Source organism: Diplotaxodon limnothrissa, linkage group LG1 (assembly GCF_057381915.1).
Source record: "Diplotaxodon limnothrissa isolate DT_005_m linkage group LG1, D_limnothrissa_male_GT1.1, whole genome shotgun sequence".
Taxonomy (NCBI): Eukaryota; Metazoa; Chordata; class Actinopteri; order Cichliformes; family Cichlidae; genus Diplotaxodon; species Diplotaxodon limnothrissa.
Window position 1 is genome coordinate 8,987,588 of NC_140596.1, and position 24,741 is coordinate 9,012,328.

Genomic DNA, 24,741 nt, shown 5'->3' on the forward strand with positions numbered 1-24,741 from the left:
AGGAAATTTGGCGTTACAATTCCAGACATTAAGGCAAGAGAGAGAGGGAGAGGAATAGAGAGCGGGAACACGGGGGGAAAATCACAGCATGAAAGATATTGGTTCAAGGATATCGCTTCATTTTCAACATATTTTTTTCCTGCTGAGACTTTATCAACAAGTTATTGCGTCTTTATTATATGTTGCCTGAGTAAAGGACTATGGCAGCCCGCCCGCTTTAAACTTTAAATTTAGCTTGGAGATGGAGATGGAAATGTAATCCTACTAGCTGGACAGCCTGGGGAACTATTACATCAGACGAAATGACAATGATTAAAATCTGCTTTTTGCTGCTCTAAATCTATTGAGCGACAGACAGTTGCCTGTTAGGTTTCCTACCCCCTCGAAATCACAACTACTTTTTGCCGGAAAAAATAAGATAAGTTATTATATCTATGTAGTCATAATTTCGGGAATAGAGGGTATCACGTTTTCTTCCTTGAGAAAATTGCCTGGGTGAGAGAGTGTAGTTGAGCTAATTGTAGCCTAATCCCTGGCCCAGAGGCGCTTGGGCAGCCCGGAGCAAGATTTTTCTTTTTTAGCTCCGCTCTGTTATTTAGAGAAGGATTATTGGCTTTCTTCTTCTCATAACAAACCACGGGGGCAGTTTCATTTAGGCAAAAAGGCAGACAAGAAGCCGAAATACGAAGCAGGATTCCAATAAGAGCGCACATTTTACGCGTATCCAAATAAGAGCAGAGAAGGGGAAGGAGATCATCTCATCTATGTTCAAGGTAAGGACGCTTCCTGTGCGCTTTGGTACAAAGAAGCTTGGTGAGGACAGGTCGAGCCAGCCTTGCAATTGAGCCTTTAAAGCCACAGAGACTCTTTGCAGTCGATCCCGGCCACAACCTAGCGTCTTTTAAAAGCAGTTTTGTGTCGGATACAGAAAAAATACTTGGCTTTTCCGTGCGGCAGTATAGGTACTGGAACTGGACGGCGGTGTAGTTCGGTGACAAACTCGGGGGCATTTTGAGAAAATATTTGAACATTTTGGGGGGTTACGCGGACAGCAGCTGGGACTGACCGCCGGCACGGATTTCCTCCGGACTCCCTACAATGTTTGAAACGGTAGGGTGACAATTTAATATTACAGAATCCAATGTTTTTTACGCACAGTGTAGGCTTAGGAGGTACAGTTTTCGTGAAGGACAGTTGAACTGTGCTGGAGAGTCCTGCATAGGGCTACTGCTCAACCAAAGTGTATTTTCTGTCTTTTCTGCCAGACTGTACCCTATAGTTAACACGTGTGTGTTTTATCAATCGGGTAGTGAATTACACGTGTCGGGATTATGCTTTTAATTGTACAGCAGCAATAAGACGCCATGTTGAGCATTTGGTAGATTAAAGGCAGAGCAGGGGCTTGTGGTGTTCCTGCGGAGGGAGTGTTGTATCGCACCGTTTCTTTTTCAGAGATTTCTGTGTCCGTGGTTCGTGGTTGTTTTAAAGATCGGTCGTCAGGGTTTATGTTGCTGTCATTAAGTGTGAGCTCGACAGCAGTATGTCTGAGCAGGGGTCAGCGAAGGGAAGCAGCAAGAAAGCAATTCAAAGAAGGAAAGTTGAGTCTCTGTAGCTGCTGTGATTTTTGTGAAGGAATTTATGTGTTGTGTGTCTACGTGTGTCACTCACTGTTTGTGTGTATGTGATAGGGAACAAGAGAGTTGGGAACAAGCGAAATCAATGAGAATGTGATCGGGATAGTAAGAAGATTTCTATATTTATTTTCCACATTTGTTCTTCATTGTATGTCAGTGTAGGGAATTCATTGTTTAATTGGTGGATAAGTAGGAAAGAGGAAAATACCCGCGATGGGACAGACCGATGGGTGTTCGTGTGTGTCTTTGTGTATGTGCCCTAAACTTCTTAAGTCTCTCCAAGTTTTTTCTCTGTTCCTGGGTTTTGAAATGTAATCCCGTCTTCTTGTAATCGCATTAAACGAACACGATACTGCTGTGAGGAGGTCTATATAAAAAAAAAAGTCTCCTGTCTCATAGTGTGCCCACTGGCATTTCTCTTAGAGCCGCGGGGATGATCTGGACTTTGGCAAAAGGTCTCCCGTCTATCAGTAATGACAGTGCAACAGCCCATATGTGCAACAGAAAACTGATCAGTTCACATAATTTAGTGAAAGCTGGGATTTTATTATATCAGTCTGTTTAAACACACACACGTGTACTATGAAGCTCCTATTATTATTTTAGGTTTCCTCGAATGGAAGGTCTGTATTTCAACCAGAGCCTGTAGGCACGGACTAGTGGTGATAAAGTGGAGAAACGGTGACCTTTATTCTATGATTATTAAAGAAAATTGACTAAGATCAGTATATCTTTGTTTACTTTTCCTTTAAAAAAATAAACTCAGCCTCTGTGATGTACAATATGCTTCGTAACAGATAATAGTAACACTGAAATGTGGCCACACTGATGTTTTGTGGTTCACCTGCCGCTGTTGGCAAACAAATTACGCACCAGTAGGTTGGATATAAACGCCTCCTCCGCTCCTCCTGAAGCAGTGCGGAATCAAATGACGGCGCATCGAATTGAAAATATTTTGTCAATCATTTCATCAGGTAATCTAATTCAGCTCTGCACTGACCTCGGAGTGCTCCGGCGTGCTCCCAGTAAGCCCCAGTCCCAAATATATGCACCCACAGTCTGTATACAGTAGGCTCTAGTGCCATGTACTTTACTTTATTTTAGTGGTTAATCAACGACACTGAGCTACAGCAAGTAGATACACAATAGTTTGGCCTGCAAGTAACATGATACTTCTCCTGCTTTCGACTGAAATCGGATGCGTTTTTGTGCAATACACGAGGCCCGTGTGCCTCAAACTATCTGCGGACACATGACAATCTTTTTGTGTACTGAATGGATGCGTGTGCGTGTCAGAAGAAAAGTTGAAAGCTCCCTCCCCGTCGAGCTTTCCTTACTCTTAGATTGGTGGTTGGTGTGTCTGGGCGCATCACGTCTAACACATAAGGCGACCTTTAATTAGAATATTGCAGCAGCAGTTTATTTTATTCCCCTGGAGGCTGACACCTAGCATTCCTCTCTCTCCCCCCTCACCCTGTCTCCGTCTCCCCCTCTCTTTTTCTATCTGTCTATCTCCTTCTGTCTCTCTCTCTTTCTCTCTCTCTCTCACCCCGATTCTAATAAGCATCCTCCTATCCTCGCCTGCGGTGCTGCATGAAAAGATGCAAACATACTTAATTAGAGCGGTGGCAATAATTTCCAGGCTAAATATGCGACCAGACAGACATGGAAGTGATCTGATACCATTCAGAAAGGATACTATCTACTTCCCTGTTTAGGAGCACTCTGCTGATTTTTTTATTTCTTCTTTACCTTTATTCCCATGGCTTTTCTCTATACTTGCTTTCAGGAGGGAAGAAGCATGTCAAGGCTGTCTCTGACCCGGTCCCCGGTCTCTCCTCTGGCCGCTCAGGGGATCCCTCTGCCGGCTCAGCTGACCAAGGCGAACGCCCCGGTGCACATCGATGTCGGGGGACACATGTACACTAGCAGCCTGGCAACCCTCACCAAGTACCCAGATTCAAGGTAAGATCAGTCCCTGCCTCTAGCATCGCTGCTGATCTTAATGTATTAATTCATAGCTTATCTATTTTTTATTTATTTTTTAAAATCAACTTTAAGAAATATGAGCAAACTAAAGAGTAGTTTATTCTGTCTCTTGCTGCTTTTGTTTAAAATGTGACACGGTTATGCATTTATTCCAGTTTAACTAAATAATTGAAAATGTTTCCTAAATAAATATTCAGTTAGATTTCAGTCACTTTTTATCTTAGTAGCTTTATGTTGCATTTTTCACAGTGAATCGTTTAAAAAATAGATTTGACTGGCGGTTTTGTTAATGAAGTCTAACAGAATCTGAGATGTTAGCAAGTCATTTAGCTGACTGGCATTGGGACATCACCAGTGAAACTTTGGGGACAATTTCCCCACATATCTTTTCAAATCATGTGGGGGCATTTCTCTTCTCTTCATTCTTTCAACTTTGTACCTTAAAAATGATACATGTGATTGCTTTTTTGTTTGTTTGTTTTAAAGGTGATTATTCCAATCTTCCAATAAATACCTCCAGGGCTTTTATTTTTTATCTCCTTTCACATGGTAGCTGCTATTGAAAATTCAGCTGCTGTGCAGAACCTTACACATGTTTTACTGCTGATGTGAGTAGTAGTGTTTGTGTGAATTCACATTTTCACACTACGCCCCCTTTTCACAGTCCTTATTTATTTATTTTATTCTATTTTTCCCACAGATCAGGGTGCTGTTAGGAATACTGGAAAAAAAATTAATGACGTAAACGTCCAGAACCCCCTTAATCAAAGTTGATGTAAAACAGCTTCAAATGTGATTAAAATCATGGCATGTTCCAAGTTGTAGGGGTTTTTTTGCAACCGCCATTTATCATGTGTTGCAACATGACCTTATCAAAACATTTTAATAAAAAGTTGCATGACTTATCCTTTTATTTTGTGAGCTATTGTTTTCATTATCTGATTGCTATAGTCACACATGAAGCATTTCCACTTCTAAGAAAAAAAGCATGATGATTCAGGCTGTGTAAGAGCTGATGGTAATCCACCATCCCACACTTTTATACACATTTTTAGCTCCATCCACAAACAAGGTGCCACTACTAAAGGAAGAAAATTCAAATAATGATAAAACGACTCCGTTTTATGCTGATTTGAATGACCCCTCCCATATTTTCCTCTAATGCAGTTTGTCATTTATTGCATTATGCTCCTTGCATTTCGGCATCAGCTGAATCCCATGTGGGCCAAGGTAAACATACACCAGGTTGTTAGAAAACCTGCCAAATTGGCTACAGGAAATAATCCACATAATCCCCTGGTAATAAAGTCTTGATATTCATAGAGTCTGCTGACAGGAAATCCCTGACAACTCTCTTTCTATTCCAGTGCAACATGTCATGAGAAAGATAAAGCTTAAACCAGAAAAGGGTTTATCGTTGTTTGTGTTATTAAGACAATTTTTTTTGTCCACTATTTCAGTGTCATAGTCAGTTTATCCAGTGGACAGATGGTTTTTACATTTCTGTGTCATTTGTATTCGCAATTGTGCATTGCTATTGTGTTCCTGTATTTATTATGCTCTGATGCAGCTTTACGCTTTACAAAGAAGTTATTCACTCTGAGATGCACAGGGTCTTTACTCCAAATGCAGCACAGAGTCATGTCAGAGCATCCAAGCAGTGTTTTTACAGTAAAGACTGGATATCAGTGTGAGTGTTGGTTTGGTTTAAGTGCTCTTTCCTCTTTCTTTCTCCTTCTCTTTTCACACATGCTCCTTTGCTCCTTCTCTCTCTCCCTCCCTCTGTCTTGTGCTGTTTCTTTCTCACTCTGGATCACACACAAACACGCGTGCGTGCACACACGCACATATTCACATGCATACACTCACTGTTTCTCTCTTTCTCCCAGCCTCCTCAGCGTACAGTTGGCCTCAGGGCTCCACTTTCCACTGGAGCCAGTGGAAGGAGGGGCCCTTTTGTGTGAATTAGTATAATGGCTGACAGCAGAAAGCAAAACAATTACACTGGCATAACCGCATATGCTGTGTTCAGCTACATCCGGTCAAGAAAAGGCGCACGGGCAAAACTGAAAACGTGACGACTGAAAGAGCAGGGCTAAAGAGTTTGAAGTTGCTGATTACTTTTAATAGATTGGGTTCTAAATAATGCAGGGTGCCAAGAGAAAGTTAGTCTAGTAACTAATGTGTGGATATTCATCTTCTTCTGTGTGGGCCATATTAAGGGACAAGGGTCATGAAACATTGATGTGCACTCTGTGTAGCTCTCAAAGAGGACAGTCTCAGCAGTCACTTGAACAGAAGCTGAGAAAATTAGGGGAAATGTTCCACAGACAAGGAAACTATTTTGAAAGGACTACTGGACATTTTTCTCTATGAAGACGAGACTTCTATGTCCAGAGATGATAGATCTGTACTGGCTTTATGCTTTTTAAGTGGTCCTCTGTTTCTGGAAATGTACTTTTCTATAAGCTGAGCTCAAAATATGTAACAGAATTTTGGAGTTGTGTTATTTTATTGCTATTTTGTTTCATTATCACAAGCTTCTTTTTTAGTACCAACACCACACCATGAGATAAAGCTGAAGCTTTCAAATAAATCTTTTACTCTGTTCACTTAATGTTAAATATTAACAGGAAGTAATTGTTGCTCCGGAGTAGAAATAGCCGTATTATACAACCATAAAGTAACAGATAAGAAAACAGAGCTGCAGGCAAATATTGGCAGTACCAAAGTGGAGATGTTTGCATTAATACATTCATGTTTATAGTATTTTTTATTTTTTAAAAATCACATAATCTTGCAATTAACCCCAATTTGGACAGATACTGAGCAACTGAGATATACACAGTGAAAGTTATTACCAGAGAACCAGCGAATTCTGTTGCTGCTGATTGCATTAACACGTCAAGATTTTCAAAGGCATTATAGTTAGGCTGGAACTTGAGTTAAATGTTCTCATTTATTTTCCATAAGTCACGATCTTCGGAAAAAGCGAAAGTGTGTTTCCTTATTTTGAAACCTGTATCACCCTTCCTTTGGGTTAGCTTGTTTGGAGAACCATGAGTTTATCTAGTATTTCACAGTTGCTTCAAGCATGACTTTGCGAATCAGAGCCAGGGACTGTAGCGATTTGGTTTTGAACTTTCTTATTTGACTTTCCCTACTCGGAAGCCATTGTGGGCAGCCTTTGATGTCAGGTTGGACAGCCTCACCGAGATCCCTGGGTGTGTTTGTTTCACTTTCCAAGAAGCACTGGGTGCTTTGTCTTCGTTAGGGGTCCACAAGTGATACAGTTTCCACACATTGTCTGTTCAAGCAGAATCAGTGTTACCTGGGTCCTATTCCCAACCTCGCGAGGATGCGTCTTTGGCAGCTCTCAGCCTCTGGCTGGCTTTAACTGGTGAAGCAAACATCCTGCCAGATATTGCCCACCTACTGCCCCACTGCCTGCCCTCGCTTGGCACCACAAGGGTAGGAGATCTGAGCCATCCGTGATAACCTCCAACACCCACCACCTCCCTCGTTCTCAGTGACTAGCACGCATTATCCAAGTTTTTTAGTTCCGTCAAACCTTTTTCTCTCCCACTTTATCTCTCTGCATTTCTCCTGCATTCTGTTTGTTTCTTTCTGTGCTTCTTTTTCTTTTCTCTGTACTTCTGTTTTTTTTGTACTTTCGCCTATCGTTGCCTGTCTCTTTGTTTTTTGGCCCTTCTGTTTGTGTATCTTGTCTCTTAATTTCTCTATACAACCCCCACTCCCTATGGACACACCCTCTCCAATTCAGAGATTTAACAGAAAAGGGAAAAATGAGGAGACCAACAGAGAAGACAGCGAGACAGAGAGAGAGAGAAAGAGAGAGCGAGAGAGAAGGGAGTTGGAGAGAGGGAAAGAAAAAGAAAAACAGGCAGCATTTTAATTGCTTTTTAAAAAAGTGGAGATGAAAAACAGAGTTAGCCTGGAGGAGTATGGTGAAATTCTAGCTGGAAGAATTGCAAGACCATATGAGAAAGGAACACCTCGGGCAAAACAGGGAGATGAGTATTGGTTTTTTATAAAGCATTTTGCATCGATTTCCAGAGAGAAAGCAAGTAAGGGAGAAGGATAGAGACAGAGAGAGAGAGACAGAAAGAAGGAAAGTCGGAGAGAGTGAAAAAGAGAAAGGATGGCAGGAGGGGAGAGAGGGGGGAGAACCATCTTTGCTTTCCTTCTTCACACAGTCAAGTCAAAGAAAAGAGACAGAGCAAATTTAATTTGATAGCTTCTGTGTGTTGAGCCAACACATCAGGGTCAGAAGATACCTGATGCAGCCAATAACTACAAGCTCATACACTTTTACAAAGCAGCCGATTGTAATTGTAAATTCAAGCGAAATGAGTCTGTGAGTAAAGCCTTGGTGTCTGTTCATTGACATTCCCACTACAGCTCCCTTCCTCTGTCATGTAATAGAGTTTGACAATGCCAGTGTTCAGGCAGTGCTTTGTGTGTGTGTGTGTGTGTGTGTGTGTGCGTGCGTGCGTGCGTGCGTGCGTGCGTGCGTGCGTGTGCTGGTCGGCATATTTGCAAATAGGTTTTATGATTTTCTTTTGTCGCACAACTTTGTCAGCCAACCTAGAAGCTGTTGTTGTGATTAAAGTGCTGATTACTTCAAAATGATGATAATAACAGCAACATAGCTCCGTGCCAAGAGCTGTTTCTCTGCAAGACGATGTACTGTAAATGTGCACGGAAAACGTTAAGAAGGTTACGTGCAACAGATTTCTCGTGTAAATCAGCGGTACAGCTTATTTACACTGCGTAGGCATTCCGGGTTTCTCTGCTGAGGGTGAGTTTTGTTTAAAAATGAGTCACCAAATTAAATTATTGCACTTCAGACTTCGGAAACTTTAGCGAAATGGGACACTTGCACATTCTCAATATTAGGGAGATGCTAAAAAACTGTTTTTTAATTATTAAAAAGGGGATATTTAGTACTTGGAAATGAACAAACAGATAAAGTGAAGGTGCCTGGATGAGATCATTAGACCAGCGAGAGAGGAACCTGCAGGTAAGCGGCAGGAAAAGCACACAAATATTAGGGGAAATGAATATCTGTCCAAGGGTATCTCGAGGCGCGGCACCAGCATGGTGTGATGAAAGTTTAAAGATAACAGCAATTTCCACTCTTTGCTTTGATGAGCCCCTGTAGCTGGCTTCAGCCCAGCCCTTCATCTTGCAGTAAACTGAAAGGGTTAAACATGGGATACTAGGAGGCAACAAGTGTTTTATTATTATAGCAAAGTCTTGTCAATACTTAGTGAAAGCTTAAAAGTATATATGTATTTACTGTCTTTAGTTTATCATTATTCACATCATTTGGGCACTGATATTTACATTATCTTAGAAGTTATTGTGTCCTTGCTTCAACATGTGAAAGAGATACCTCTGTTGACTAATATAGTTATTTTAATTCATTTTAACCCATTTAATAGAGGGAGAAAATGAAAACTCAGCACACTTTGTTGGGTTCTGGTCATGTTTCTCATCTTAAAATGGATTTCTGAAAACAAATTCAAATATTTAATAGTCAATATGTTGAGTTCATTCTCAGTGGGGTGGTTCATATTCACAAATATAAGTGTATGTTTTAGATCAGAATTATCAGCTGGTGCTTTGTCTTTTTATTCTTCTACAAGAAAAACTTGCACAGATTGCAAAGGAAGAAACACTAATATCCTATGATTCCAGCTGCAAGACAATAATCTTCTCGCCATTAAAGCGAACTGCAATTACATACATTAAGAAAATTACGTTCTGCAATTTTCCCTCATACTAAGACAATACAGCACAAGAAGAGTGTTATTACAAGCTGTAACACTGTATTAAATTAAAGCAGTATGGCCTACAGTAGGATTGAGTCTGTCCGAATTCCCCTTGAATTAATAACGAAATCAAACTGTAAAAGTAAAATATCTTTTTCCACATATTCTCACATTAATATGTGGCCCGTCACCATTTCCTACCTCTGTTTCATTTCCAGCCTTCTGACAGATGGAATAATAGAGCTGTAATGCTACATTCATGCCATTAATTTCTGTAAGTACAAGCAGCAAGCGTGTGTGTTGTTGTAATCTCTCTACAGAAGGGACACTTCAAACAAGTCTGGAATGGAGGAACGGTGCCTTAAGCCCCTTGTTTCAACCTGGGATGCTAATACATTTCAAGCTTAGTGCTAATAAAATTGAAAAATAAATGGAGGGTAATTGTTTCATGCATTTGAAGGGAACTGGCTCATTCCATTATGTGGTTGTGTTTGTGTGTGCGGCTGTCTGCGTGCGTGTGTTTGTGTGTGTGTGTGTCTTTCAATTTCCAGAATCAGTCGTCTGTTCAATGGCACCGAGCCCATCGTGTTGGACAGCTTGAAGCAGCACTACTTCATAGATCGGGATGGCGAGATATTCCGCTACATTCTCAGTTTCCTCAGGACCAGCAAATTGCTCCTTCCAGATGACTTCAAGGTATGTGTCTGCACCACAGTATACTGTATTGTGTGTACCTGTCTGCACCATCAACTCACTGTTTGAACAACATAACATAAAAGGCATTTGCCCAGACATCAGCTCACACTCTGTGTGCTTCTTTATTTTTCGAAAGATTGCACGTTTAAGTGTGAATACTTCTGTATTTATTACAGTTTCTCTGTTCTCTGATTGATAGCATGTTTTCAAAATAAACCTGATACCACAACAGTGCAACTAGTTGTGCTTGATACACACAGCCTTACCCCCCTTAAGTGTATCATATGAATTATGTGTAGTAGAAACATAAACAGTAGTTAAGAAACTTTGAAGAGGAAAAAATGGATGCAGCCTGATTATTAAATGGTGGAAAGGTAAACTGCTAACTGGTTAACTGGAGCATGGTCTGGTGGTGTGCATGCCAAAGCCTTGAGCTGTTGTTTTTCACCCAGTGTAATTTCTATAGAAGTGATCCCAGGTGAAATAACCCCTTATGAACTTCCACTCAGCTCCATGCAGACAGTAACTCTCATCCAGAGTCTAGAATTGGAAGGGAAAGGTCCAGTTTAATACCTGGTGCCCCATATATGCGTACTTCTTTGCACTTGCTCTTTGCTCTTTGTGAGACAATGAACCTGCATGCATGTGTGTCCTGTTTTAGTGGCATGTCAGTATCTATTGCAGACAATGTAGGTGCTTTGTCATATTCCTGTATTAAACAATTTAAAGCACATGTTCGGGGCACAAAAGCAAATTGTGAAAAGTTTTACATTTAAATGTATTATCTGTACGAGCTTTTTTGCATTCGCTGTATTTTTGTGTTGTGAAGGTTTCAGTTTGACAGAGTAAACTGTGTGTGTGTGTGTTAGCTGTAAAAGTTGTGTAAGAAGCTGATGTGATAGAGTGTTAGCAAACTTTAAACATTAGCATTTCACTGAAGTTGTGTTTCTGGACACCTGCCAATGTAAGTCCAATAAATCCAAAATATCTGTGTCTTTAGTTGTTAAATTCTTGCCTATGTTCATTAGTTGACTTTGTCTACATGCTATTTGCTTCTGGCCAGGTAACATTTAGTTGGTGTAACAGAGCTTTTTTTTTGCCTCCTGCTGCTTGAAATGAGGGTGATGAGAGTGAGGGATGAGAGTAAACCAAAATAGTAAAGGCTGTGAAAACAAAACGATGATCTAAAAGATGCTAAAATGTTTAGCTGACCCTAAAAAAGCCTGAAGCGTTAGAGGGATGATCACTACCTATGACCCCGCTCACATTGCACGCATGCCATTTAATCTACTGTAATATAAAAGATAACGATTAAATTTATTTTTGGCACTAGTACAGATTTAGTCTCACCTAACAAGTATTCATACAATCATATGCGACGTTGTCAGAATGATTATCTTCCTACAGCTTCTTCCTTCTCGAGGTTTTCATTCCATGATACAGTTTCCTAGGTGTATTCTACACTTCGCTTCACGTCAACCCCACCTTAGTTTTCATGACCTTTTCACTGCACTGGCACTTGTTCATCATTCTGTACGAGGTAACAAGGCAAAGCCAAGCCACTGAGAGCCAGGGGCAAACTCTTTGGGCCCCACGGATAGTCTGAACAAGAGCCAAACCACAGACAACAGAACATGACATGAAAGCCCTGCATATTTTGGCAAATGACGGCCTGACTCAGTACCGATTAGATTTTCCCTTCTTATTCATACACCCCTCCTCCCCTCTGTTAAATCTTGACAGTCCAATCAGGCACCACAGTGGAAGAGAATGCATTGGACTTCATTGTTTCAACTCATTACGATCCCCTCGCATAAGCCTGTGTTGATCTGCATACCTTTCAATTTGCGTGAAGCCGGGGAAAAAAAATGCAAATAGTGCGAGGCGGAATTGAGCATGTCCTTATCTGAACACAATCAGGCTTGCCGTCGCCCCAGGGCTGGGTCTGTTCTGCTGCTGGCAGCCACGGCGCTGTGTGTTTTGCTAAATCAATGTGAAAGTCTGAGCAGAATAGGAAAAGAAATTTTTCAGCCTGCATCACTGGAACAAAATATTCACTATTAATATCCTCCCTCATCACATTATTCAAACTACAATTAATCACGAGAGAGTAAGCAATGCTCAGTCATATTGAGGGCATGGTTATAAACCGGTAAGAGTTACTGTTTTCTGTTATTATTCAGATTTTGCATTACTCCTTAAATTGATTTTTTTTTTCATCTCAGATGCTGGAAATGACAGAAAGGCGCTTTTATTGTGATTTTATTTTATTTTTGAGTGACATTGTTATTCAACAACCTTGAACTTCTGCTTTTTTGGGGGGTCATTTTTGACCAAAACCTACATTACGTCTTCACTAGTCCTCTAAACTCCCTTATAGTGACATTTTCCATCATTTTCTTCTTCTCTTTCTCTGTCTCTCCCTCCCTCCCTCTGTCCTTCCCTGAAATGTTGCCTTGCCAGTGGGCGATCAGGTCGGATCATTATTTTGAAGCTCAAACGGGCTGTCTGGACACAGGATTGGGGGATGAATTGTCTCGTAGAGCTGGCAGCAGTAGCAGCAGCTTCAGCAGCCAGGACGGAGCTGTTGGCCCTGTCTCCCTCTCATCCTCACCTCAGCGCTTAGGATTACTCTGTTGTTTTCTGCTCTACTCAGGATGACTAAAGTGCCTCGCAGACAGACCCCTGTTAAAAACATATCCATCCATGGCTTCAGACCTGTGAAGGATGAGGAGTAGCACTTTGATACAGAGAGCTGCCTGAAGGGGAGCGTCTCAGTATGAGTTTTGTCAGCTGCAGCAAGAAGGCCAGGAGAAAAAAGACAGGGAGTAAGGGAGAGAAAAAGGGAAAAAAGGACCTCCACCCCCTCTTTTCGCATTCTGAAATCTTAAACATTAGACCGTCAGCTTAAGATGTGTTGCGTCAACGCCGTGTCCAGATGGAGTTGTATTTGGGTGTCGTTCACATGCCTCGGATGAAGGCACAGTTTAGATGAAGGGGTAAAACAGTGAGGGAGGCTTTTCAAGGCTAAAGAGTCTGACAGAAGCAGCAGGGTTAATGAATATGCTGTTTGCTGCCATGCTCTGTTTCTGTGCCCAGCAGTGGTCTTGAGAAGGAAAAGGGGAAAAACTCTTTCTAGATCAGGGCTCGCTGCCAGCGCCGACACCCAGACACCCAGACACCCAGAGCCACCAATGATGCAGACTATATGAAACATATGTTGTTTTTGCAGCACAAACACACATTGTCTCACTTGGGTGTTTGGACTTTGTTCTACGAAAAAACCCAGCAACCTCTTTCTCGAAAAACGTCACCAAATGGACAATCACTTCTTTGCTTCAGTTTACTATGTCCATTCATTGAATTAAGCTGTCATTGTTTGCCACTGTGAAACATTAATCAGAACACAGATTTATTAATTACTAATTATTTAGCAAAAAGGTTTTGCAGCATTTAGGTGTAACCTAATTAAATCTTGTTCTAATAGGAGATTAACATCGGGCCACAAGCCTTATTAACATAAAACTCCCTCCATGTGAGGAATACATTAAAAACCTCCTTGGCTGATGATTGTCCTCATGTTCACTTGCACATATCTTTTCCTCACCTCCCGTCTGCCTCCAATAGCGAACCTCCGCCTTCCCGTATTTTCTGTGGTAGTGGTGAATGATGGGGCCATCTGGTCTTGTGGGAAATTAGAGGCAAGAGCGCAGGGGCAAATGGCCCCCAGCAAACCCTGCCCAGGAGGGAGAGGCAGGCAATCTGCTGCAGACTGTCTGTGCACAGGAATGCACCATCCCACTTCACCAGAGCCCAACTGACGGCCTTTCTGGAGTCAGCTCACTAAAACATGCTAAAGGCTAACACCACTCTGCCAAGAGCTACTGTGGAGGAGAGCTGCAGCATGGCTATCCTTTGTTTATTGAGAGTGTTGTCCTGCTGGTCCGAGTCCATCACTGATCTTGGTTTATTGTTCTTCAATCTGGTCGACGTATTACATGAAACCAAATGCATTTAAAAAAAAATTTTAGCTTCATGGGGACAAACAAAGGTCACATTTTTGTATTATATTAAGATTAATTTGTCATTCGTGCAAGTTTATAAATTTAAAATCCTACACTGTTATTTTGCCATTTGTAAAAATAATAATAATAATTTATCTATCTGTCAATGTGCAATTAGTTATTAGATCTTCTGTGAGTTACCTTTGCTACACAGGTAACACACACTTCACTACAGTGGAAGAGTCAGAGTTCATATACAGCAAGAACCCACTCTTGGAGTAATTAGAGGTTAAGTGTCTTGGTCAAGGACATCATTAGCTGCTGTGAGGAAGCCATAAGGAGTCCCGCAGATATACTTTTCTCTGTCATATTAATGTTGCACAATACTGTATATGTGTAGGGTTTCTCTGTGACCTTGGTGATGAGTTGCAATCCAGAGAAAGTCATAGTGTGTTAGTCACACATATTGCCAAGAGGAGTATAATACACATGCAAAGTCACTGCTCTCATCTGTACGTTTGTCTGCCTGTACAGGACTTCCACCTGCTGTACGAAGAGGCGCGTTATTACCAGCTGACACCCATGATCAAGGAGCTCGAGCGCTGGAAGCAGGAGCGCGAGCAACGACGGATGGCACAGCCCTGTGACTGCCTTGTGGTTCGTGTCACACCTGACCTGGGCGAGAGGATCGCCCTGAGCGGAGAGAAGGTCCTCATTGAGGAGATCTTTCCTGAGACTGGAGACGTTATGTGTAACTCGGTCAATGCTGGCTGGAACCAGGACCCAACACACGTCATCCGCTTTCCCCTCAATGGCTACTGCAGGCTCAACTCCGTCCAGGTAAGACGCTGAAATGCCTGTCCTTTGTTCATCTCCTTCTCTGCCCATGATTTATTTATCACATTCTAGACTTGTGTGTAAAACACATTACAGTGTTTACAGTTTTACTTGAGTTAGATTGTCCTGTGTGTACACCTCTGAGTGTAGTGCCAATATAACAAATATGTGCTGATATCTAACAATGACTTTCATGCGTAGTTATTTTTTCTGTTACATTTATTCACTAATAAGCGTGATATCATGGTACTTGCAGAGAATCAAGAGCAAAATGGCTTTGTGTAACAGAAAGTTTTGATGTGTGTCTAATATGTGACTGCAGCATAGTCACAGTCTTTCTAAAACTGGAGGCGGCATCATGATCAAGGCTGCATTCTGTAGCTACCAAATCAGCTAAGTTAGGTAACTGACAGCTGTCTTCAGCTGTGAGGAATTTGCTTGCTCATATAGAGCTGATTCAGCTCTTCCAACACCTCCTCACCTCAGCTGAAAAGGAATAAACTGTAATCTTATAGATGCAACCTTTAAAACTTTCATTTTTAACGTGAATATGCAAAGATCCAACTTACTGGCTCGCTGCTAACAACAAAACTTACAACGTGATCATGAAACTAACAGTGGTAGTTAATATGAACATTGTGCAACATGGGGGGGGAAAGCCACAAAGTAACTTTAGTGGCGCACTTGCAGAAGAGTCGGAAAGTGTCAAAATGCCTATGTGCATTATGTTTCATTATCTTTACCCAAACAGCTTAGTTTAGCTTACTTTCAACATGAAGATAAAATATTGAATATTTGTTTTATTTCTAACTGTCGCATAGTGAAACTGTACACAATGTTTTATGATACTGTGCTTGTATACCCCTCCATTCTCTTTTCTTACCAATTCTTTATTTAATGTTAGCCACAGGATGCAGACTCCAAAGAGGAACTTATGTATTTATCTACTCATTTATCCAGCAAAGTATTCTGCTTGGCAAGCAAACCATTTTTCACACCAACTTTCAACATTTTCATAAACATTTGAACACCTGGCTGGGATTTGCTCAACCTGGGCTTTTGTGACCACTCTGCAGATCCACTTAGCTGTTTTGCTGAATGGCACACGATGGCATCTGCTGAGGGAGAGGTGGCTTTCTGTTGGTCACCTTCTGTGTGAGTCCTGTGCCAGTCTGCAGAGTTTATTTTCAGGTTGCTTTCCCAGATAAATGCTGTTATATACACTGATTTTCTTCAGTAACAGTAAGCTGGAATTACACCTCAAAACTTTGCTGTAAGGCACTTAGCATGATTTGTGGCCCACTATATTGCATTTTGCCACAGTAGAGATAATAGCTTGTTGTCAATAACTGGCATAATAGCCACTCTGGAGCAACAGCTGGAGTGTGCAGGTGTACAAAAACCTTTGGAGTTTTTCATTTTGTCAAACGATGGTCTTCAGTTGGCTGTTGGGGATGAGAATGATGCAAAACCTCAGCACGGTATTACCATAAAGCAATTTACCGCCAATATCATATCAAATACATTTGCTTTATGATCTGTTTTTGAATAAGTTTGGCACCGGTTTGAAAAATGGTGTGAGATGAACATCCGTTTTTGGTCAAGCAGAGTTGACCATGTTGTGGAGTCAAGTAGTAAGAGATTAAAAGCAACTTCAGAAAAAAATAGTTTTACAGTAGTGTTACCCTGTGAGAGAAAGAGAGGACGGGGGGAAACATAACAGTCTCACACCACAGGCTCGATATAACACACTTGAGTGCCCACAGCCATGAACAAACCTACACATAGAGGAGCCTTCACCCCTTCAGCACCCAGAGAGAGCCTCTCCCAGGCAGGCTAGTGCACTCTGACACCTCCACCTCCTTCCTGCCAGCGTGAGAGACCACCTCCAGGGAGGAGAGCAGAGCGAGTGGGACAAAGCACGTGTGGACTGCGGCCATGTTTTCCTGCGAAAAAATGAAGAAGAGAAATGGAAAGGGGGGAAAATGATATGCATAATTTACGCTTTACTCCTTTTTAAGACACAGCTCCTTTTTTAAAAAGACTCCAATATAACACCGCTCAAGGCAATTGAAATACACGTATTGCATTTTTTAATACCATACTTACAATTTCTCAAACAGCCTAAACCGGTTTATACTTCTTTTATAGATTTTTAAATGACTTACAATATAATTAATTGGCCGCATCAACTAACACAACATTTTCCCACTCTGTTTACCAGTGAGACTGGGTATGGGATGTGAGCACATCTGACTAACACAATCTGAACGGCATCTTTATTGTTTAGGCCTTTATTAGGCTGTTCTTCTGAAGGCGAGGTGAGCCGAAACCCTTTTCTCATACAAACTCGTACAAGGCGGATCTGCGAGATTTATAGGCAGCGACCCCTTCTTGTCTCATATTCTGGCCTCTCCTTGGTGTCTCCTCGTGAGCCCTCTAAGATACAGCTCTACGGCATTCGTTAAAAAAAATAATGAAAAGCACAAACACACACACACGTACATATGCACACACAGTGAAGGGGCCCGGCTCATTGAGTCGATGTAGATGAGGACACAAGGAGCAGATGGAGGTGTTTTTTTGTTGTAAGGGGAGATTTTTCCAAACAACTTACTCATTCTGTTCTCTTTCATTGTTGCGTGAAGGAATGAAAAGGTTAGGAAAATAATCCTTGTCTTACCTGCCAGACAATGAGCCTCTGATCTGATTTCAAGCCTGGACCCTAACCCAGGGGAACACACACACAACCACACCCTGCCCACAGAGGAAGTTCAGGGAGAGCATGGGGAGGCTGCGGCAGCACCGTCTGAAACTTATTTACTGTGTGATTGGATCAGTTTCAGAAGAGGTCTTGACAGGAAAGAGATGGATATATGATGACATTTAAATGTGTGCTGTTTTCACTTTATTATGTCAGAGGTGTAGAGATTTTATTGAAGCTGAGGTACTGTTGCTTTCGTGCTCCAGGCTGGACACTGCTAGACCTTGTTATAGTTGGTCACAAAATGATAACACACATTTCTCCATACCTTACTGTACACTAAGTATATCGACCTGTTTTCTAAACATTTAATATTCCATTTTAATAAGATAAAACATGAGGATAATTCATGAACATTGAAAAGATTTCCATGACTCGGTTTTCATGCTTTTAAAATTGGTGATATATCATTATACTGTATCATCTATTTATAGTTTGAAATGTGGCAGCAGTAATTCTTTGCATGTTGAGATATATATGTATTCTGTTGCCTTGCAAATTTAGCCACTTCTTTAATCTGTTGTCTTGTGTATTTAAATGTGAGAGAGGGAGAATAAACAAATCCACCTTGGCAAGTAACTCTCCATGAAGTCATGAATGGAATTTCGGGAGTAATGCAAACCACCTGCGCTGTGATGTAGATCCAGCGGGGGGAAACAAAAAGCAGCAAAGGCACTGAATGCAGGGAAAACATTTAGCCAAAGAGCCACAGAGGTGTACACACACGCGTCCCAGCGCTAGAGCTGGGCCTGCTGTTCCATACATCACCATGATGAAGCACTCAGATCAGACCAGAACCAATCCGTCCTACATCAATGTGACAGCGGAGGCAGTCGTAGAGAAGGGTCCCCTGTCCCCCTGCTGCCCAGGCGGAGAACGCAACACGTCGCAACACTCTCTTACATGTCACGCTGCCACTCCATCAATCCAGCGCTGGGTGAAAAGAGAAAGCACAGCTCATCAGAGCAGACACGGCCACACAAACACCTCCGCTGCGCTCCTCAGTGGCCCGAGTGGCAGAGTAAGACATTAACACTACTATGGCTTTGGGTCCCTTGGCTTTCTGTGTGGCTCTGTGGGTAAAGCACAATGTCAAGATTAACAGTAAGCAAGCCAGTGTGTAGAGAGGATTAAAGCTGGGAAATTCTGGCTGCTGACAGCTTCAGCAGTTGATGCCAGAAAAATCTTTAAAAAATTGTTCTAATTCGTTTGTTGGACACGGGCTGATTAGGTAGTGGAACGTAAATCAGAATAATGACAGAGAAGGACAATTCAACTGAAGACAATTAGGTAATTAACAAGTCGTAGTTTAATCAAAAGAAATGAATCAAATATATGGCACTTTTTTTCTGTGTTACATTTTATTGATCAAGTGTCACAAAATCTTTATCTCTGTAGAAATGGCTCATACAATAAGTGTACTATAAATGTGAACATCAGTGATGGAAATTTTACGAAGTCAAATGCTCCAATGAGAATATGTTTCACTACAAATGAAACTTATTTATTCCAAGTCTAATTTTAAGGAAAAGATGTATTAACAACAAAATGAGCTTATAAAATATAAAAAAAAGAGATTTATAGAATATTACACTATTGCTTATGGGCTAAGCAATAATTTAATAGTTATTATTAATAGCTGATCAAGATAATTGTAACAGTTATATCCACTCCAGGATTGTTTTAATCTATAGATTGGATGATGGTTTGCATTTTCTGTAAGTGGTGCGGGAGTATAAAGTGGTATAAAATGTAAAGAGTTTTAAAGATTGTGCTTTTAGGACATGAGTAAATTCGCAAAGTTTTCTTTGATGATGGCTCTTGGTGTCTTAAATACGAGAAGGTCAGCGGATGAGTCAGGTGGAGCCCTTGTGTATTTAAGTCTCCTCAGTTTAGTAGTTGAACTACTTGCAGTCCCTTTGAGGACGGACCTAACCCAAAACACCTCTGTGCTCAGTATGTATTTACTGTGCCAGGGTTAAGTGTTGCATTCCCACAAGGGTCACCTGAGCTAAAAATCCTCGGTGAATCATGATGCTTAAAGACACTTTAGAGTGCCTATTTGTAATGGAGCTCAGTCAGCTGCAAGTAGACTGTTCTGTCAACGTGTTTTTGCTGTCTGTGACTCTTTAAAAAGCTGGCAGATGGCTTAGAGAATTAGAAAGAGTTGGAGCTTCACGGATGTTTTATGCCAGATGCTTGTGATAAGCAGAGGATACGACGCAGAGACTGCAGTTAGTGCTCCTTGTCACATATTGAAGACTGCATAGTTAAACAAAAGCAACCCCCTGAGTGTGGCGCCCACCTCATGCTACAGTGTGTGTGTGTCATAATGTGTCAATCATCTCTGTGTCTTGCGCCATGAGGAGCAAGTGTCTTACAACTCCTCCTGAGAAGTCTTGCAAGTGTGTCTGTGCACTCTGGTGGCCATCAATATTGTATTGTGCTCCGGTTTCCAGGCCTGAGACTCATCCACTTTGATACATGCCTCGCCATCTTGGCTAAGATGCTGGGAGGTTAGAGGAGTGAGGCTGATGTATACCCTACTGATCCCCGTGGTGACTCCAGGTTGAGTGGCAGCTCAGATGGATGGTTAAATGCTGAATGGTGTGCGTGTGTTTGAGGGGAGATCCCTGTGCGGCCAAGTCGACCGTGCAACCGCGAGACTGACTTCAAATGCAGGATCACTGGGGATGAAGAGGCTGAAGAGACACTTGTATTCAGCTTCAATCACAAAGACAGGAGAAGACAAAAGGAAGTGCTTGATTTCATAGAACAACTAGCAAAGTTTGGTGCTGCAATATCCTCTTCACTGTTATTTTGATTTCCTGCTTTGATTATTGTGGTGTCGTGCTGAAAAGAAGCCTGTCTTTAGGTTGAAAGTGGTGGACATGAAAAACGGAAAAAACAAAAAAACAAAACAAAGACTGCTAATTAGCTGTAATCCAATTTCGTGGAAATCACCGTGTTAGAGATGAGGGATCGACCAATGAGGGTGCCCACATGCAACTCGCCGTTAGAATATTTTGTTATGGTTTCGCTCAAGTGAGGCAGTAAAGGAAGCAAAGAAATCTGCATAAGTACAACATAAGCTGGGATCTGAAAGCCTGCGGTCAGAAGTATGTTCTGCAGAACTGAGAAACCAGACATGTTTTAGCTTTTTAAGAGGGTGCATTACTTTTCCTTGTCAACGGGGACTGATTTCGGGACATTGTCCTGTGGACATTAAAACCTTTTGCTTGGATACGTCTTAATTATTCACTATATTGTTTATTCCCCCATGGCACTAACTCACTGTGTCAAACTGAATGCGAAGGTTTTTTTTTTTATGGCATCTTATAGTCATTACAGTATCCTTGAGTCAGTTACAACTATCTATAATAATATCCTTAAGTCTTTTGTGTTGCCATGCATTAATGATAAAAGTGTTTTCAGACTATCTTTATTGATCAGGCCATTCTCCTCTGTGACCAAATTCATTGCTGAACATGATGGAGTCCCACATGCGTTAAGAGATGATGGGGAAAAATGCAATGTGATGCAATGATCAAAGAAGGCTATGTAATATCATTTCCATAATCGTTAGGCTCCTCCGTCGTCTGTCATGGATTTGGGAGTGTTTGATGCTTGGGCAGGTCTCTTAATTAGCCGTCCTCACCATCAGCTGTCTGCTGCCCCTTCTGTCTCACAAATTACATAGTTTGTTGTTGTCATTTTGCTAGAGGACAAAAAGGGGGAGGGGGTTAACTTTTGCAAGTGGTCCTTTCTGCTTACAAGTAGCATGTCGGTGCACATTTAAGTTTTAATTTGAAAGCAGATGGGTGCTGGGGTTTTTCAGGTCTGTTCAACAAGTTTGTATGCATTTGTTATATTTTGGATTTGTACATTTTAATTCTTGCACGTTGTGTGAGTTTATCTGCTCTTCTTCACTGTATCCCCAACTGAGGAGGCTGCGGCCCTTTGACTTGCAGGCCTAAACATTCAACCGTAGCACGCCAATGGGGCCTAAGCTGTAATTAGAGAGGTCATCCTTCGCCACGAGTGCACGTGTCAATGTGTGTCTGTGCGCGCGTGTGTGTGTGTGTGTGTGTGTGTGTATGAGCATCTGAAGAAATCATTCTGTTTTTCGTGAACTTCTCTGGCTCTCTATCTGGCAGAAAGAGTTAGCCCTTGGCGAGACCTTTCATTTCCATGCACTGCACACTTCTTTAAAAGGAAGGGGGGATAAGTAAATACACGGCACTCCTCTCACTGGGATTTAGATCTATACCCCCTCCAAAAAAACAACATCCCACATGGATTACCCCAGATGAGTGATGCTGAAGTTCACGCGTTTGAGTCTGAGCGCATCTCTTGTTTGGACTACTGTGTGTATCACTGTCCAGACTAGAGGGGTAACATGAACCCCATCTCCTCTTCTCTCCCTGCAGCTCCAACACGTTGTCCACACTCAGATGACCCATAACTCCTCATCGTCATTCCCCACACGTCGCTCTCTCTTTCGCTCACGGACCTCACTTCTCCTCTCACCCAAGCTTCATTACTCAAATTAGGAGCTCCAGTAATCACCACGCTGAGCTACACTCAGCCTCTTAACACACCTCACTCACTCTCAGCTCTCCTCATCCCTTTGAGCTCATGCCCTCAGTTCGGTAGCCAATCTAGCACAAGCAGCATGAATATTGCAGAGATGGTGTGATGTCGGAGTGCCCTCTGGATTTATCTCATCACTGTGTGCGATTGGAGGTGGGGGAGGGTTAATGACACATGGTGCACGTTGTGACTGATGAACATCGGAGGTTGATGTCCGTTGACTGGATGTGTAGATATCAAAAACTTCATTAGTAAAAATGCTCATTCATTAGTAAAAATGGATAGCAAACTTTATTTTTACAGTAGAAAGACTTGGCCGTGGCCAGACTCTGGAACAACAAAATTTTTACGCAAAAACAAACAAAAAAAGATTTATCACACAAAAAGTTAAAGTTAAAACAATGAAAAAGTCCAATTCTTGGGAAAATACACAAAGTTGTTTAACTGTTGAGGATGATGTTATACGTCTTATATATAAATACTAAACTATAATCAGCACAAAGACTAAAAACAAGGTTAGCCAAGGAAATTAACCTACCAGCACCTCTAAAGATGCTGTAATCTGTTACTCTGCACTAAAACTGAAGTATAAACGCAACAAATTTTTCTGATTGGTTACAGGCCAAAGCAGTTATGAGATCATTAACTTTCTAGTGTGTCTGGTGGTGGCTTTGGCAACTGTTCCTCACCAAGACATAAAGCAGAGCACAGTAAAACAGGGAATTGTTTTGTTTTTACTCTTTGGATTTTGTGCAGATTAAACAAACAAAATCGAAAGTGTTAGTGAGCTTTTGATGTGACAGGAGGACAAACTTGTTATTGGACAGAGCTGCACTATTAATCTTCCCATCTTGGCAAGAATAAGCATATTTCACAAAACGTCAAACTATTCCTTAGAGCTGTATAAAACCTGAAACCTGCATCCTATCTGCAAACTGTTTCATTTAGACTTGTCCTTACTGACATGGTACCTTTGTTGTAAATGCCTTCTTCTCTGTCCTCTCTGCAGGTTCTGGAGCGTCTTTTCCAGAAAGGTTTCAGCGTGGCAGCATCATGCGGAGGCGGCGTGGACTCGTCCCAGTTTAGCGAGTATGTGTTGTGTCGTGAGGACCGGCGAAGTCTCTCCATTAACACACCCATCAGGATAAAACAAGAACCCCTGGACTAGAGCGTTCTGGGCGAGGGACTGCCAACACCCCCACCTCCCCCTAATACTTCTTCCATCTTCTCACACCACCCCACCCCTGCCTACTCCAACTCCCTTCCTGCCCTAATAGGACCACAACCACCCCCAACATACCTAAGTATTAGCAGAGGCTTGTTAACCTCACCAGTTCTCTGCAAAAACTCTAAGGGGAATGTAGTACCAAACAAAGGAAAAAAAAAAGCATCAGCAACAAAAGTTTTTAATTATGTTAAACAACGCCCAAAGAATCTGGGACTGTGATGAAAACAACAATGACGAACGGACACCACAGCAGCTGACAGCTCAACATTTTAGCACAGTGACTGGTTGTTTTTTTTCCCTTACCTTGTCATAAAAAGGTGTCCCGAGACTCTTGGAGGGACACAGTTTTCCCCCCTCCCATGCCTTGAACTCCAATCCACTTCATCATCAGCATACCACATACACCCCAACCCTCTATCTTTTGTTTCGTCCGTGTCTGTGTGTGAGGCCTCAGTCTTCTCTGACTGGTGACAAGTCTGGTCTATTGTGGGACAAGGAAGATTTGGCAGACAGGATGTTTTTAAGGATGACAACAAGAGGACATGATTTAATGTTGTGAACTCCCACCCCCTCTCCCACAACCCCCAAGATCCCATGACCCTCACCCTACAGGCCTGGCTTCGACTGTCAGGACCTTGCCAAACACGACATCGTTTGCCAACTGATTGTTTATTACAATTTTTCATTGTTGTTTCTAAAGTATGTTCTTCTTGCTCCTTTTGCTGTTCTTATCATGACATAGTGTAAACAATTATTATTAATAGGATTATTTTTAATGTCTCTTTTTTTCTTTCTCCAATATGAAGGATGTATGAAAATTGTATTCATTAGGCTCTGAGAGCTTGTGAGGGAGCTTTTCTTGGCAGTAGCTGCAGAAACTCAGATGTCTGCAGGCTATGTGGCTAAAGCAATCTGACTGGCAATGCATTCAGAGCCAGAAAAAGTCCCATTGTTCGAACCAGAATGGAAGAAAACCTGGATGTTTTGACATTGTTTTTAGTCAAATGTGTAGCGCACATGAAAAAAAAAAGAAGTGCTCCAGAATTTCTGCTTATTAGCTCTAAAACATATCTCGGGTCTCTGATTGGATTCTCTCACACGAGCACAAAGGATTTGTTCACACTTAGTTAAAGAACATTTGTAAATTTGAAATTCAGGTCAAATTTGCACACGCTCCAAGTGTATTGCAGTTTTGTTG

At 41.7% G+C, this 24,741-nt stretch overlaps 1 protein-coding gene across 3 annotated transcripts; it reads left to right on the forward strand.

Annotated features, from left to right (window-relative positions):
• Positions 1–741: 741 nt before the first annotated feature.
• Positions 742–23,483, forward strand: kctd15b (potassium channel tetramerization domain containing 15b). Of its 3 annotated transcripts, none has more exons than XM_085352202.1 (5): positions 742–773; positions 3,424–3,599; positions 9,973–10,117; positions 14,656–14,961; positions 23,325–23,483. In XM_085352202.1, exons 1-5 carry the CDS (start codon positions 765–767, stop codon positions 23,481–23,483), a joined length of 795 nt encoding a protein of 264 aa, XP_085208328.1. In that variant the 5' UTR covers positions 742–764. The 3 variants fall into 3 exon arrangements, with proteins under 3 accessions (XP_085208328.1, XP_085208335.1, XP_085208320.1); XM_085352209.1 differs by lacking the exon at positions 742–773 and adding an exon at positions 1,099–1,110; XM_085352194.1 differs by lacking the exon at positions 742–773 and having other exon boundaries at positions 3,397–3,599.
• Positions 23,484–24,741: the final 1,258 nt, after the last annotated feature.

Coding starts and splice junctions, on each gene's coding strand:
- kctd15b (XM_085352194.1), top strand. CDS start 3,397: ATGGCTTTTCTCTATACTTGCTTTCAGGAGGGAAGAAGCATGTCAAGG. Junction 3,600..9,972: donor ACCAAGTACCCAGATTCAAG/GTAAGATCAGTC, acceptor TTCAATTTCCAG/AATCAGTCGTCTGTTCAATG. Junction 10,118..14,655: donor TCCTTCCAGATGACTTCAAG/GTATGTGTCTGC, acceptor CTGCCTGTACAG/GACTTCCACCTGCTGTACGA.